General features: G+C 38.8%; 1 protein-coding gene across 1 annotated transcript in view; it reads right to left on the bottom strand.

Moving 5' to 3' along the window:
• Positions 1-17,646, bottom strand: part of alk (ALK receptor tyrosine kinase) — a 330,599-nt gene that overhangs the window by 169,185 nt on the left and 143,768 nt on the right. Inside the window, exon 3 of the mRNA XM_062398186.1 lies at positions 8,926-9,090. Coding sequence (XP_062254170.1) covers positions 8,926-9,090 — 165 coding nt within the window. The remainder of the gene's footprint in view (positions 1-8,925; positions 9,091-17,646) is intronic.

Here is a 17,646-nt window from a genome sequence, read left to right as displayed (position 1 = left end):
AATTGTAGGTGCCTTACCCCGTGTAGCATGTATGCCACTTATCACCACAGGCATTAGACTTACTAAATAATAGACAAATACATACATTAATTCATAAATACTAACATTCACACACATACAGAACATACACACGTTGGGAGATGTCACCAACCAAGCACAATAATACTAATTGGATATTCTACAGACTGTATCCTAGTTACATCAGAATGAATATTGTCATAATGAAATTTTGTCTGTCTTTGAAAGGTATGCTGTACTTGTAATTACTTGCCTCCGTTTTATTTGTCTTTTAACTGTAGTTCATTAAACACAAGAGACACGGAGAGAAAAGAGAATGAAGCGTCTTCGTGGCTTACACAGGTGATTACTACCAGAGAGAGTTGTTTTATAGTCTTTCATTGTTCTGCACCAGCAAAAACTAAATCAATAGTGTACTACTCAATTCATTACGAAAAAGTCAAACTTTCCACAAAGCAGGTACAAAACTGATGCTCTTTGTCTCCTCAAAGAAACTGAGCGGTGATTTAGGGGGTCGTGATGTTATGGGGGGGCTTCAGAAATAACGATTCATCTTCAGAAAAGTAGTAATACATTATTGAAACAACACCGCAAGTAAAAAGTGGTTAGCTGAAGCCAATGCTGATATACTCTGTTGACCTTGCTTTTTAGTGCAGGTCCTTTAAGAAGTAGGGATGAGGTGGGTCATTTGCTGAATTATTGAAAGTGGAACAACTGTTGAATCCTCTGACCACCTACTTGACAACAAAGACTGAAGGGATGGAGCAGGGTCATTGGCTCCAGGACTTAAGGGTTAGAGGGTTCATTGATATTCAGCATCTCTTGGGTGTCCATGATGCAGTAACCTAAAGGCTCTGAAAAGCCCTGTAGGTAAACTCATTGATGAGAAGACAAAAGCAGCCTTAGCTCACCCAGATCAGTATTTCAAGGCTCCAGACTACAAACATTAAGTAGTATCATAACTAGACGAAAAAGCCTTGCAGGTTTAAAAAAAAAAAAAAAAGATTTTCATATACGCCAAAACGTGAAATGATAGGAGCAAGCAAAAATGTAAGTGTGTATTGGATCCCAGACTCCTCAGACTCCACAAACACATGCAGTGATGCAGAGTTAGGAGGAGCAGAGCCTCTTAACGTGAATAGATCGGAAATATCAGGGCAGGAGAAGTGATTGGTTTGTACCATGCTGGAGTTCCCTGTGTCCTCCCTCCTCTCTCCTGCTAACCTGCACTCACTTCAACTAATAAACACAAAAACTATTTACAAGTTATTAGTAAGAGTTTGTTTGATCGAGACACAAGACACGCTCAGTACAACACAAGACACGACTAGGACGGACAGGAATCTGTGTTAAAGTGACAGGGGCGATCTGGATTTATGATCCGACAGCATAGATTTCCTGTTTACCGAGCTGGTTAAATATACCGTGTGTCGAATGTTTAATATTTATTCAAGAGTGCTTTTTGTTAACAGAGCCAGAGAGTCCGCTTTTAATTTATTGTTTAGGTTTTGTGTGTGATTTAGTTTATTTATGTTATACTGTATTTATTGAGAATATTATAATAAAATTCGAATTCATATATCAGACTGAATGTTAAGGAAATTGAAAGGCATTGCTCTCTGAAAGGGTGTATTTGCAGGATTATGATTCTGTGCTTTAATACGTCAGTTACACAAACTATTGCAGTTATGAATGTAATTTAGGCATGTGATTCGACTCCTTCTCAGCAGATACTCAATAATGAAAAGAAAAACTGATTAGGACATGAAATATAATTAATAAATATTATTACATTATTACAGTACATGTCATTTAGCTGACGCTTTTATCCAAAGCGACTTACATTTTTAGAACACTCAGCATTTATGAGGGGCCATTTAGGGGTTCAGTATCTTGCCAAGGACACTTAGGCATGCAGATGGGATAGAGTGGGATCGAACCGGCAACCTTCTTGTTGCAGAGCACCCGCTCTATCCCCTAGGCCACACTCTCCCCAATAAATGATAAATAGGCAATATTTTTCTACCAGATACCAGAGTAACTGGTACAGTCATGTGGGTTGGTTGGGTATGCCACAGGTGTTCTGCAACAACATTTGTCCAACACTAACAGGCCCATTTGCCTTGGTGAGTGAGCATAAACTTATGATCAACCTAATTAGTTTATCCATGACACACTTTGCAAAAAAGAGCTAACTAGAAATACCCTACTGCAGTTGTCTGGCTCTGCCAACCAGTGCAGTTTGTCTATACACTAATGTAATTTTACAGATTCATATAAGGTCAATATGAATTTCCGTTCCTCCAAGTGACAACTTCGGCCTTTGATAAAAAACGCTAACAACCAGAGATGACACAATATGCTAAACACAGCACGTGAACTGCCACATTGTGTTGGTTCATTAAGGCATTACCATTCAGCCATGATTGGACTAAAACACTCACAGAAAACATGAAGTCAGAATAGACTAAAACAAGTACGATGTGTTGTAGGGTTAATTATGACGTTTAATATAAAATGTGACTGATTAAGTAATGACTGCTTAACAAGTTGCAATTAGCAGCATTAGCAGCGGGTTTGGGTATTGCTGCTCCTTTCCTCCTGTATAAACCTTTGTGGATGTTCACAGCATGAGCTGGGTTTCAATTTCGTAATTATTACAGTTATTACAATTATCAGTCAACTTAGTTGTCAAAAATTGGAAAAGGCTCTAAATATATATAAATGAAATGAACCACCATCTAACCCATTCACTAACAACTTGAACACAATTATTGACTAGACAAGAGAGAGCTGGTCAAGAGATGGTCAAGGGTTGGACTCCAAACCCTGATGATAGAACCGTGCAGTCTATTTTAAGGTTCAATTACACTGGTTTCCAAAGGTTGTTGCATTCTGTCTCCACACTTGTCTGTTCAGTAAGTCACCTCACAATATATAGAGGTGGAATGCTGCAGCATAGATGAGTGTGGCTGACCACACCTGATAAATTGTAATATTGCTGTGAAGTGCATATAACACAAAAGGTCAGAACAGCAGTGTTTTTACCCCGTACAGGTACTTGGTGTATCGTGTATCATGCTTTTTAATGCACTGACGCACCAGGTCTCATGGTCCTCAACCTTCAACACTAGCTGAGATGTTATCTTGTTACCATGGTAATCAGAACATCAACTCTTAGAAAATCTTCCTCGGTAGAATCCACATTTCCCAAAGGAATACTCTGAAGGGAGAAATGGCTTGTCAGTATAAAGTGCAATTATCTTATTAACTCTTAATCTGAATAAGGTGCACTGCCCTTCTTGACATCAACCTGCTACAGTGTGCTGAATGTTACAGTCCATTATCTGCCTCTAATCTTCTTATAATGACTTACTGACTCCTCATTATCAGGCTTTTCTCTACCATTAGACAACTACAACAGTTTTGAACTGTGACTACGAAAAACACTTTGCTGAGAGTTATGTATTGCTCTCTAGAGAAAAACCATTTTGTACTGGCTTGTCTATATGAGGATATTTATTTCTGAAAACGTGGAAGTCGTTTAGATTTGAGTAGTAGACAGGTACATGTGATTATATTATATTATATAAATCTTTACATGCATACATGTGTGTATTTACATATGTACTTATCCACATATTTATACAAATCAGAAGTTTATGTAAAACATGGCAACAGTTTTAATTATGTTAACGTACATGGCAACCAATAGCAGCTTGTGCATATATCACTACCTTTAAAAAAAAATGTTTTATCTATGTTCATATAGTCTGGCTAGACTCTTCCATTGTATAGGAGGCCAGAGGAGATGCTATTTTTTTTTACCACACCGTATTCTATAATTTTATATTGATTTTGCACAAAGCAATGGCCGTTTTTCCCTTCATGTACTTTACTTGCAGGATGAAGAATGTGTACATGAAAAGGAGATCTGTCCTGCCATAGGTCATAGGTCGAGTGTATCAGTGTTTAACAAACAGTGGGTCAACCTGTTGTCTGGGTGAGCGTGCCAGGTGAGCCAAGTTTGTTTTTATTTGGACGAGAACTATTCAATTTATAACACATCACTTCTCTTTGTTTTGGTCCGACACAGGTCTGACACATGGGTGCTGCCATTGAGGGAGCCATTTACATTTTATTTAACAGGAGAGGTTTCAAATGGAGGGGCCAAACCCAAGGCACATTCTTGCTTCAAATGCCTACTATTTTACAGCCGAGAAACCGACGAGTTCAACAAATTGCTCGTCCAATGTAATAGTTCATAATTATTTACTCAGATAAGAAAAGTTATGGGTGCAGAAAAAAAGCATTGGCTGGCTTTCCTGTCTGTCTGGCAAGAGGAACATTAATCCTTCCGAATGCAATCTCACTGGTCAGAGGTGAGGGCAAACACACATTCACAAATTTTCTATGAATCATTTTAAATCTATCTCTGTGCAACTTTGTGTGAAGCTTCTGATAAATAAGGGTCACCTTCAGTGTTATTCACCAATTTATATCTACTGGACAGTGCAAGGACAGGGTCAACCTTGGCATTTCCATCCTTATGAAAGGAGCAGGAGTGTATTCCCAAGGGGACTCATTGGGGCACTGCAATAGGCACTTAAAAGTTTGCGGACAGCTAAGTTCAAGTGCCTACCAACTGAAGCATTCACTTTGAACCATCGCTTCTTAGTCGTAATCCGATCATCAGTTGTGAGCAATTTCTTTGAAATGAGTACACTAATGAAATGGTGCTCTGCACTCCTGTTGGACAATCTTCACAATCTTCTCTCTTCAGTATTTAAATCTCTCTCGCTCTCTCTGTCTGGGAGCTACAGGAGGTGTGTAGAAACAGTTGTTTATAGATTGAATGGCTTTTGCCTTCTCTCCATCCCTCCCATCCCCTCTCTCTTTCTCTTTACAACCAAGAAAAAGCAGGGGCTAAGACAAACCAATCTCTCTATGGATTAGGGTTAGAGCGTCAGTCACAGTCTGAAATGTTTGTTCGAGTGTGTGTGTTTACACGTGTGACTAGATAACGCTTAAAGGGATAGTTCACTGAAAAAATGAAAATTCACTCATCTACTCAACACTATGGTGATGGAGTGGTGGGTGTAGTGTTTGAGTCTACAAAATACTTTAGGAGTTTTAGGGTTGCAGCCACAGTGTTGCAGCCAAATCCAATACAGTTGAAGTAACTGGTTACTACTTCTTCAAACATTAAAAAAACAACAGAAACAATAAAATGTCCCCATACTGCTTGTGTGGTGTCACGAAAGTGTCTGTAAGCCCCAAAATTCAAATTCGATGCTGTTACGCTATCATGTACACTCTGTTTTAAGCTTAAAAATCTGCTGCTGGAAGTAGCGATACTAGTGGAAGTAGCGATGCTAGTGGAAGAAGCGATGCTAACCGACACCCCATGCATGCCCTGTGGATTTTCATGCATGACATTTAACACTTATCTGATGATATAATAGTATAACTTGCATAACTGTGTACTATTACATTAACAATTAAAATACATTTTCCTATGCTTGCAGGTTTGCATTAACTTTTACTAGTTGAAAACAGTGTTTTTACAGTGTGGTATTGATACATTTCCTGACTCTATCTCTCATAACTTCCCGAAACTATTGCAAATGAAATTCACAGGAGTTGTATCGAAAAAGTTTTGTTAATTTTGTTAATTTTTTTGTTAATTCCTGACTGAATATGCTAGATACTGTATGTATAATAAAGTGGGGCAAAATAATAACATTTATGGTAATTATATATCGATTTAATACTACTACCACTATGAGTAATTTGTTATTACATCTCACTAAAATCTTAATTTAAGTGATGAGCAGTGTTATTAGACAAATGCAGAGAATGAGATCTGATAGCGCCATCTGTAGGATGAGAATGTTAGCTTCAACATGCTGCTGCTCCCTCTGTATTTGGCTTTTTTTATCCTGAATTCCATAAAGCCCAGGCCAGCTACGGTAATCCAGATGACTCCCTGAGTTGGCAGATGACAGGCAGCCTCAGGGACACTATCACAAACAAACAAATCAGCGGCTCCAGCTAACTGCGTCCAACTGGATATCTCCTCCTGCCAGTCAGCTTCAAGCTGCAACCCATGCTTCTCTATTCTGAGTGTGCGAGCGAGAAATCAATATGTAATCATATTCACATTTTCTTTGGCAGGAGATACTGGGGGCAGACATGGGATTGAGACGACCCGCTCGGCACAATGAGGCCACAGGAGGCCAAACACATTCAAATCATATCGGTCTATGTTTCACCTCTTCCACAGTGGCCTGATTCAAAAATCTGCCCAGATTGTACTTGACAGAGGTGACTGTGTTTCAATCAACTTGATTAGTGTCACAGATATTTTGTACTGAGATCGTTTTTTGGATGGTTTGATCGAGAAGAGGTATATTCTTTGAGCTCTAACTCCCTCCCCAGTTGCATTTGCTTCATGTCACCACCTGTTAACCACTCACTGCTCTCTCTCGCAACACAAACGACCTACGTATCAAACAAATCCCTGATCACTGCTATGATTTGTCTTGATCTAAATGTTAAGTATTGCGTTATGCTAATTATCTTGTCAAGGGCAGTATTGCCTCATGATCTTCTCATTACTTACTGTACCCTGAGCACTAATGTGACCAGTTGCCCCAACATATTTGCCATGGGGAGGAGCAGGGTTGACTGGGAGGCAGCCACACCCTTGTATGGCCAGGGACATCATGATGATGATGTGTGCATGAAAGCCAAGCAAAAAACAAAAGAAACAACTGGAATACTGTTTCAATTAAACAAAGCGAAACTCTATAAGAACTTACAGGATAAGACAAAATTTCAAATTTTGCTCACAGCCACTTTTGGAAATGACCTTATCTCCAGCAGTGCTTATGCCTAAATGTATTCTTCATAGTGTGGAAGGCATTAATTATTCATTAATGGGCAGCAAGATTTGTGCTTGATCTACGCAACCTTGGTGATTCGCCAGCTTGCGTCTGTTCAACTTAAAGCTAATAAACCAGCATCTCTGGATAAAAGCAACACTGTCCGTCTACCAGCTGTAAGTTGAACATCTTACAGCGGATGGGTTTGTTACTGTAGAAAACAGCCTGAGCGATTCTGCAGATCACAGCCATTTAGTATTCATCGCTTATTTCCATTCCTTTTAAATTGCAAGCCCCAGTGAAATGTGTGCAGACAGCGGCTCGCCCTGCTCAATTCAAAACATGCCAACTGAATTGTGGCTAACTGAGAACTTGAATGTGATTATGCACATAAATTCCCTTTGTACTATTTGTTGCCTACCTTCAATCATGATCAGCTCTTTTTGTGCATATACTTTACATGCATGACAATAACTGTGTCACGGTCTGATGGGAAAGGCTGCTAAAACCCAATGGCCACTTTAATTCCAAGGCATTATAGATCATCTCTTTTACATGTGAGCTTATCACATACATTTTTAATTGAATTCCTTTGGGATTTTATGTAGCATCCATTAAATCAACCCATTAATAATCATTTTAGGAGGGCAACAGACCCTATTCTGCTAACTAAATGTCATGACTGTTCTTTGATGAAATATATTATAGCTGGTTTGCATATCACATATATTACCAAATATATAATAATAAAAAAAAAATGATGAGATGAACATGGCTCATGACCTTCTAGTGGTTCAATGGTGGATGGCCAATCCACCACCAGCGGCCGATCATGAGTGGGCATCGAGAAAGCTGCACTCATTTTTAAATCTATGCTTAAGCTGAACTCAAGGCACCACATCAAATTCCATTCAGAGATGTGCCCCTTCGCTGTCTCTCTCTCTCTCTCTCTCTCACACACACACACACACACACACACACACACACACACACATACACCGTTTTGCTCGGGACATTTTTGTCCTGGCTGGAGGTTCAAACAGCTCAGGACTACAGTGGTCTTGTTCTTCATTAAACTCTGGATGCAAATTACTTCAAACTACATTGTTTTGTAAAAAATTGTATGTGCTTCTACTGGACCCCAAGACACACTAAGGCAATATTTTGTCTTTATCTTACTATACAATTTTTTTTTTTATTATTGATCAAAATTGTTTCAGTCGGTGGAAATAATGTGCACAGATTATAATTCTTAACAGCTTGCACCTTGGTTTCTTGAACTAGGGCCAGGGCAATCCTACTAGCTGAGCCAATAGACACATACACACACACACACATACACACACACGTACACACACAAACACACACACAAACTCTAGCCGTCATTTACACCGTTAACTAGATATACAAGACATACATCCATCATTTCTACATTCCACTCACACTAACTCTTTTCTCTTACAAGTCAATATATTTCCCTTTTCCAATTTCAGAAAGCGCTCCACCCATCTGGTCTCAGACTTGTGGCTCAAGATAGGAAAAACACATTTAAGGAAATAAATAGACCCTTCTGTCTCCCTCCATTTCACCATCACCTCAGGAGATAAGATGACAGGAACAGTTTTCTCATCTTTCAAGGTATGAAAATGAACGATGCTTGAGAATATGAAAGATTTGCAAGCAGGGGGCTGGCTCAGTAAATAATTTTCAGCTATTTACCTTAGGAAACTATTTGGAGAGAAATATCTTGATATCCCTTCAGAAAACATGCCAAACAGTTTTTTGACTCTGTGCCAGTGGATTTCTGCTTAGACATAATTAATAAGAAGCTTAAAGCAAATAGCGGGCAGATAGCCCATAATGAACCAAACACAACGAAAAAATATCAATGACTTCAAGAAACAACTCACAAAATATCATGGGTGATGCAACAGTTCAACATGAGCACAGGGTGAAAAGCTGTTGATTGAGAAGGTTTGTTGAAAAATGAGAAGCCCCCTGCGATGGGGGAAAGTGATACCTTCGTTCTTACCTTCCTCCCAACCCTGGGGACTTCCTGTCTTCTTTTCTGCTTTCTCATTCTTGTCCTCCCGCAGGTCCCCGGCAGCCACTATGGTCCACGTGAACTCTGGGATGCGGTCCAGCAGCTGGTCACATGTTCTACGGTTGCCAGGGCATCTGTGATCTGTAGTAACAAGAGCCATGATGAGTATGAATGAGTATCAAGAGTTAACGTTAAATTATTCAATTATCAAAGAGAAAGGATATGGACTTCAACAGGGGCTATCATACTGCAATTACCAAACAATACTCAATCTTATGTGAATCTTAAAGGCCACTTAATTAAAATGATATCCACCCTTAATCTTGCAGAAGTATAAATTGGAACCTAGCGGAATATCTTTGTCTATTCCAGTAGCAAATTAAAAATAACTAAGTGTTTCAGGAAAACCACCCTTCAAGCCATCAATACAAGCATGTACACAGTCTGAGTGAGTTCACTCCTGTGTCATGTATATAAAGTGGATAAATTTAAAACGTTTTCAGTGCGGGCAGATGTTTCTATGGACAGGACTAATGTTATATTGAAATAACCGATGTAAATGTACTTTGTGTGTATCGATCAATAGATCATTCTGTCCTCTCTGTCCTGCAGTTGTCAGACGTGTCACTGATATAATGTTGGTTGATATTGTTTGTCATTGTTGGCTGTTTGTCACGTTGGCATGCCGGCTGAGGATTTTATGAGTTGTGTACCAATTCCTAAGGGATGATTTTTTAGCTTATTTCCCTAGGGGGATAGGGCCGAGGAAGAGGGATTGGGACAGGGATTGGGACAGGGCCCAAGTCTAATATTACCTCATGTACAGTACAGTTTCAGTCTTGAATTACCACAGCTTTAACGGCCAGATAGAGAAGCTATCAAATAGAGGAAGAACATTATGAGTTTGGTTGCAACATATCATGTTAGGTTAGACCACAAAGTAAGTGTTGGTGCAGAGTGCACCTTTTCTTACTGAGTAGAGTGAAGAGGGTTATACAGATACACAGTGAATGGAAAAATTGCTGCTGAGTAGCACAGGGATAAGTGTTATAGTTAGTAATACTGCTGCAATGCTAAAAAACCCTCCCTAAGAATTTGCTCAGGGAGTAAATTAAGGGTCAGCTCTCCTCCCACTCATCCTCTCTCTATCTCCATCTTTAGCTCCATCTGTCCTTCCCTCCCTGTGGAAAGACTTCACGAAGACACATCCCTGTGGCCACCTAAAATCACTGTTAGGAGGGCATGGTAACTTTCAAATGACTTTTCATTTAAAAAAACTCTAGTTCTTGTCCTCCGATGGAGGACAAGAACTAGAGTTTTTGTTTAGAGAGACACACTGTGTTTTTTTATTAAAGCCACTAAGACTACAGTAATCAGTGAGTGTAAAGAATAGTTTTGTAGTTAATAGCCTGCTATCACATATATATTTATATAGTAATGTTTTGTCTATTAATTGGGTAAGCAATGTCTGAGATATTGTAGGTAGGGCAGAACTGAGAAGATGTCAACATTGCATTAGGCTGTATATATAAATTAAGGCTTGAGGAGGGAGTTGCTTTTAGCAGAAGCCAAGGAGAAGCGGATTTTACTACTTGTAACCAGTTAAATTTATTTTTTGTTTTTTACATTTTCCCTATCTCCATTTTTTACTGAACCCTTCAGTTTTTGTGCCAATTTATGTCTGTATTTATTGAGTGGTTCAGAATTCAGATCTATTTTCAGTAGACATGCCGAACTGGAAATCTGTGAGGTGAGAGTACAAACCCATGCACGGCATGCTGCCCATTATCAAATATCTCTTCCCAATAACTGAGAGTAGTTCAAGCTACAATATTTAACATATTATATTATAGCTTAGAAGTTGCTGAACTTATAAATTCTTAAAATTAGTTTTATCTAATGGGGTGGCATCAACTTTCCATTAGGCTGTATTTAAATTACAAAGCTGTCCGCTTGAAGAGGCAGCTGCCTTTAGCAGAATCCAGGCAGCAGTCTCTCCCAACCACTTAGTGCCAGTAAGCATAATGGTTTCCATGCCTAAAACTTGTCATTTCGTAAAAAGCATTGATTATTTTAGCTCATTGCCACTGGGAACCCTGAGGGCTGATGAGATGTGGAGGAATTGATAAGTTCAAGGCTGTGGTGAAAGCTAATTTCCTTTCCTTCAATAAATGTCTATGAAGCTGAAGTGGAATGATTCTGTTTGTTCGGCTGCAAGAGGCTTTATAATTGCACTGAGCTGACATCAGCACACTTGTTCCAACTTATATACATAAATGCAAACAAACACATTGACTTTCAGTTCAAATTTGCAAGGATTACACCATTCACCAGATATGGCACAATGATCACCAGTGACTGCTGATATCCTTGCACTCTTAAACAAGTATTTATTTAACGTCAATCTACATATCGTACACTGTGAACGGACGTATGAGCAACAGATGCGATGAAAAAAGCGTGTGACTTCTTGGCTGTTTCATAATCTGTAACAAATTCTGTGCCCAAAATATGTGAAAGAACTCTGCTCCAAACCAAATGTGTCAGTGGTGAGGCCTGCATATGGGTATGTTTGGCAATATTTTCAAAAACTGATTACATGCATTTGCTTACTTTACAAACTGACAGAAACTCACATAGCCACAAGTTTCAGAGCTGTCTCCTCACATTTTTCCGACATCGCATATTATGGCAATATTCATGCTCGCGGAAATACACTTGGCCCACTGACGAGCTAAGCACTTGTGAGTGCTGCCAAATGTGGATGAGAGATAGCCTGTGATTCTGTCATCCTTTTCCCACACCTCCTGCATGTGCAAAGTGACTACGAACTGATGACCATGTACATGGCTTTTACAGCCCATTCATTCTCATTTTGAGTTTTTTCAAGGCAATAATATCCTGAATATATATATTGATATCCTCTTTTGAAATGGCTGCGTATGGGGTCATTTAGAATTGGATTACACCATTGCACAAATTAATCAAAGTTACTAGAAGAGCTATCAATAGCAGACACCATGAAACTATTTCCAACACAATGTGCATTTTCTCCTTGTCTGCGTGTGTCAAAAGGTATTCTTGGTTGCCGCCTAATGTTGTGACAGAGAGCTGTTAATGAGGAGCAGGTCATGGCAAACATGCTCTCTGGTAAAACGTTTGTTTTAATATTTGATTGTCCCCAAGCACAGAGTAATGACTGGAAACACAGTTTGAAATCAAATCAGACGCTTACTGTGAGACTGCAAAAATCCCAGAAAGAAGAATTTGTGCCTTTTTCAGGTTTCTTTATCAGAAATCGTACTTTTGGTATTAGCAACCTTATGTATATATAATAGGGCTATAATAAGATATAACTTGCAATTGGCTGTAAAACATGCAAACCAGTTATGCAGCTTAAATGAGTTGTGTTATGTGATTTTTTTCAGGATTCGATCAGAGACAGCTTAAGAAAATGAAAAATATCGCAATCAATAATGTTGGCCTTATAAATTCATATTTACATTATGTGTGAGCTGGGGACTCCACCGCTGTTAATACATGTAGTGTTTCATTCATAAAATGTGGTGATTATATTTGTAATCTAGTTGAATAACAATAAATTAATTTATTAGGGGCAGGGTTATTTCAGCTGGTTCTAGCAGCATACATCATAAATTTCTTTACAAAACTCCAGATCTCAAGAAACGCTAAAACTGCATTGGACACCTTGTCACATTTTGTAACCGCATAAATACAAAAAACTGAATTTTCTACATGTCAGTTAAGTAGTTTCCATGAGCAGTCAGATACTATTTCAAGCTTCAATTTCTTATTTCTCAAATCAACACATTTGATTGTTCGAATCCCATCTGAATGTATCAGTGACATAACCCAGTATCGATTGTAATCATCACTGTGTGAATCTATTGCTCAACAACTCAATGCTCTAGTTCAACAAGCTCACAGCCTTATTGAAATGTTTTATATTATACTCGCAGCAAATTAGACGTCTCACAGAATCTTGAAGGAAAACAAATAATCCGTCAGCGACAACTCAACCCTTCCTGTGTGCTCTCAGCAAGATGTTGCCGATACAGTCTACGGATGTTAATTGCTCAGAGTAACTAAATACATAAACAGAAGTGTAATTGAACATAGCTATTATTTTTGTAGAATATACAACAGAAAAAGATCCCAGCTTGCTGCCATGCTGGATCCAGTGTGTCTGAGCTGCAGGCTGTGATCCTGTCAGTTTCTGAGCGACTGTGTGAGACATAAAACTGTGGTAAATTGTGCTTTTAATCACTGCTAATCAAAGCTGGTGCAATAAGTATTATTTAATGTGGGGAAGAAAAACTGTTTCGCAGGGAGAGATGCACATGCACTGACACGGACGCACCCGGACACATTATTATACACATGACGGGTGTGAACTTTACTTTCGCAGAAAATGATTCAGTCTTTTGCTCCTCATCATTAAGAGGCAGGCAAATGAGCAGTGTACACTTATTTATCATCCCTGTGTAGAATATTCATTTATATATATATATATATATATATATATATATATATATATATATATGGTATCTCTATTCCAAATTACACTGACTTGATGTCTCATATAAATCCAATAATACAATAAACATTCTTATTCAAGGCTTAGGGAGCTTTGTGAAAGATCTGCAGTCATTGTGAGGAGATTGTGATGGCAAATAAAGGTAAGGAAACTACACTTTTGGGGGTGTGCTATTGTTGTTAAGATGATAATAGAAGCGATTATTTTAAACATGTATCTCTTTGTCTGAGTTCTGCATATTCATCACAATTGTATCTACATATAACATCTAAATAGAATAGACCATAGATCACTGTAAACAAGGCATGTGAATGATGTGGCCTATTCATTGAATGTGCTTGGGTGGGTTAAAGGGAATAATTCATTCTAAAAACACTGGTCAAACTTAGCCCTTTAAGTAAAGCAGAGCTTTGGAGACCGTTGCCACTGGTTCGGACTGTGTTACTAGACATGTGATTGGTTAATGAGCCTATCGCCACACTTCGGCCCTGACCTCATTCATCAAACAGAGCAGAGATTGAGCGATGTGTCGCGTTACACAGCCCAAGGACCTTGAGATGCCAGACAACTGCAGCCATCTTAATTTTGTGTATAAATTAACTAGTCAATTTGCAGAAGTGCACAACTATGTGAAGAAGCTGGGTGTGTTTTTCATGTAGATTCAATTACGAAATTTTACGATTTGTGGATGGAGAGTAAATATTGTGCTGACAAATGTCCCTGTGAAACTCCTCAACTGAGATGATGAATATGTTTATTTCCTGATTACAATGAGTTTGTGTCAGGGTGATTTAATTTATGTATCCATTTGACTTTTTATTGCGTAGACATTCCTGGAGAATTAATTTCCTCTCAAAGGAGGCTGGAGCTGTCCTTTCAAATATGTACAGATGAACAGTTGAGTGGCAAGTGCATTTTGACAAACAGCAGCAGGTATGAGAGGTGTTGTAAAGAAATCATCTACAACATCAGAGTCAGATTGAATTGTTGAGGAAATAAAATTAGGAATTGCTTATTTCATTACTTGTTTTTCTATACACAATATGAGTTGATGCTGTTTTTTCATCCTGCTAAGCAATTATATCTGTACTGTTTTCCCTGGGCTTGAGATAAAGGGTGGTTTTGAACATCATTAAAAGTGATTGGTTTATTAACAGGAAAAATTATAAAATGTCCATAAATATTGTGGAGTGAATAGTTTGCTAATCAGCATTTTTAAGCTCAACTGCACCATTTTCTGATTCTAGATTAAGGGATTAAAGTAAAATGTCCGACTCATCATTCCATGCAAACTTGTTCCTTCACTTTATCCTTAGCCTGCACTCTATCATTACTATAAAGGCGGCATGCTGGCAGGAAGTCAAGATAAATTCTTCACAACAGTCCCTCTAAGGCCTTCAAAATATTAGAGGAAATGCTGAAAAGCCCAAACCATAAGACGCCCTTTGACTTACAGTATGTTAAAAAAAAATTGTTCAAAATCATTAAAACAGTTGGAGATTTCTCGACTTTTTCAGTCAATAACAACTTGGTAGACTGTTGGTAGAGAAAAACTGTCTGCAAATTCCATTAATGTTTGAATTGAATTTCCATCCAAAACAGATGTCCTTGTCTGAATTTGTATTTTTTTTTTAATTGGTGCATCAATCCAGAGCGTCTTTAAACAAATGAAATACTTCAGAGGCATCTGTGACTTACTGAATTCAGCGGTATACGCAGAAATTGACTGCCACCTGGAAAAGAGTTTGTGCCACATTTTTTTTAACAATATTTCCATCGTTGAGTTTGTTTGTTGGAGCTTTATCACATTAACAACTTAGCTTAGATTCAATCAACAATGAGCAGACGTTTCTGCGAATAATGAGTATCAATATCCAATAATAACTAGTTTAGTCTTGAATGGAAAACTCAATGTGTGAAACTAAAACTGTGACATTAATGGCACCTTGGTGTTTGAAGAATGTAAATAAGAAATTAATAAATGGTGAAAAGATCTTTTCTGCGGTGGTACTTCGATTTTTGGTGACTCTTAGTTGTGATAACATTAGGTGTTTGCTTTATTCTGGAATCTGATCTGAAATCTCATTGACATCCAGTGTATGAATACTGAAAAATATCAAAAACTATTTGAATGCGCATTTTTTGGGGGTTGTTTTTAAAACTAGTCTCTCAAGCATACAAGTGCTAACTGGACCTTGAGTTAAACCTCCTACACAACAATAAAAGGCTGTGGGAATGGAAAAATGTGTGCAGACTGGTGGGGTTGGAAGGGCTGAATGATGCAACTCTAGGAGGATTCCATATTTAAGCACCTACACCGCTGCTCTATCTTTTATACCTCCTGCCATTGCAAATGTGTTTTATTCCACCGCTTTGTCTCATTACACAAAAACAGCACTACCAGCTGAGTGAGGCAGATGTTCTATTGTACAGCACGGCAACTCCTCAAGTGGCTAGCATCCATCTGAGTGCCTATGTTACAGCTGGCAGCCACAGCTGAACCAGGACAATCCATCTAGTTCAGTAAAAAGGTCTGGAGATGAGGGGAAGATGGCTCATTGGAAAGGTTTCACTAAACTGCCCAGCTGCTACCCCCTAAGGGAAGAAAACGGTGTAGCTGTAGGTCGAAGAGATTTCGGGTCGGGAGGCTCTGACATTACTGACAAAGAGTAATGTCAATGAAGTCTACCTGCACTGAAATGCAAAAAAGGACGTTATCACACCCTGTAGCCCCAGCAGCTAAAGACTGCTGAGGGAAGAGGAGAAGCAGGAGGAAGGGAGAGTGTGAGGGCAGCTGGTGGCAAGTGTCCAGTCAGTCTGTTTTGGCTTTTATGGTAGGTAATAAATGCCAGCGGACAGCAGATGCTGTTGGGACAGCTGAGATCTATCACTGCAGCCTAAAGCCATGTTCACCGCGCTAGGTTGTTGTGACCCGTCCTCTTCCAAATCTTTTTCTTTGTGTCCTCTGAAGCTCTCCTCTGGAACATAATGCCGCACCATCCAAACTCCTAAAGCCCCTGCAATATGGAACTCTGCTGATTTACATCCAGCATATGTATGGCTCTCTAAGCTTTGAGTAGTTATGCTGGATGAGAAACAGTATTTTAGGATTAATAATAAGGTGGAAAGATGTAGTTTGAAATGGCACGAGCAGCTCTCTCTCTAACAGGTCAAAGCCATTGTATATACAATTAACCAATATTTGTAGTAAATAAAATAACCTCCGTATTAAAACGCTTTAATACGGAGGTTATTATCTTAATAATATCTTAATAATAAAAAACTAACCGCATTATCCTGATTTTGTATGTATATATATAATATATATATGATGATGTTGTATATATATTTTTATGTTTTGCTTGAGTTTCTGTTTGTGTATCTACAGTTGTAGATGCAACATTAGATTAAAAGCTTCTTATAAATAGACACACACCTGCAATAATAAGAACGATAAAGAATAAGTACAACACTAGTTCTCAACATTGGGTCTACCAGTCTACAAGTTTGTGATAATCACTGTGCTATTAGTCCTTTGGAGCATCTGTACTCATCTGGCTTTTACTAACCAGATGTGATTGTTCCTGCTCCAGCTACGTCACGCTCGGTTCACTAGAGAACAAACTCATCCTCTGGTTGGCAAACATGCTAGAGGTCAGAGCTCTCATCGAACAAAATAATAGAAAAATGTAGTCGGCTGTGTGCATGACTGATTGATTCACTCAAAAACAGTTGAGTGATCAGTTGTCTAATTGACACCAATCACAGCCTGGTCCACTGCAGGCTGTCAAAGCCACAGGCAGCTGGAGCATGGTCCCAAGCATTCACGGACAGTTGTTCTTTCATAAACAGTTGAGTGACAGTTTGGTGCATGCAGGACTTTGAATCATTATTTACAGGACGACCTGCCACCCTCCAAGAGGTTAGCAAGCAGGAGAAAGAAAAAGATTAATGCTGGAGCTGCTGCCTCTGAGTGACGTGACACAGATGCACTTGCAGATGCTCATACCGAGGGCTCTGCTCGTCAGATTTCACTTCTTTTAACACGTCAGCCGTGTCAGCTTGAGACCCCATTGCCCTTTTCCCTCCACTGCATAACATACACAACTTTTATCTTCTACTCACTGATGAGTCACAAT

Source organism: Platichthys flesus, chromosome 10 (assembly GCF_949316205.1).
Source record: "Platichthys flesus chromosome 10, fPlaFle2.1, whole genome shotgun sequence".
Taxonomy (NCBI): domain Eukaryota; kingdom Metazoa; phylum Chordata; class Actinopteri; order Pleuronectiformes; family Pleuronectidae; genus Platichthys; species Platichthys flesus.
This window is presented reverse-complemented; position numbering and strand designations above follow the sequence as displayed.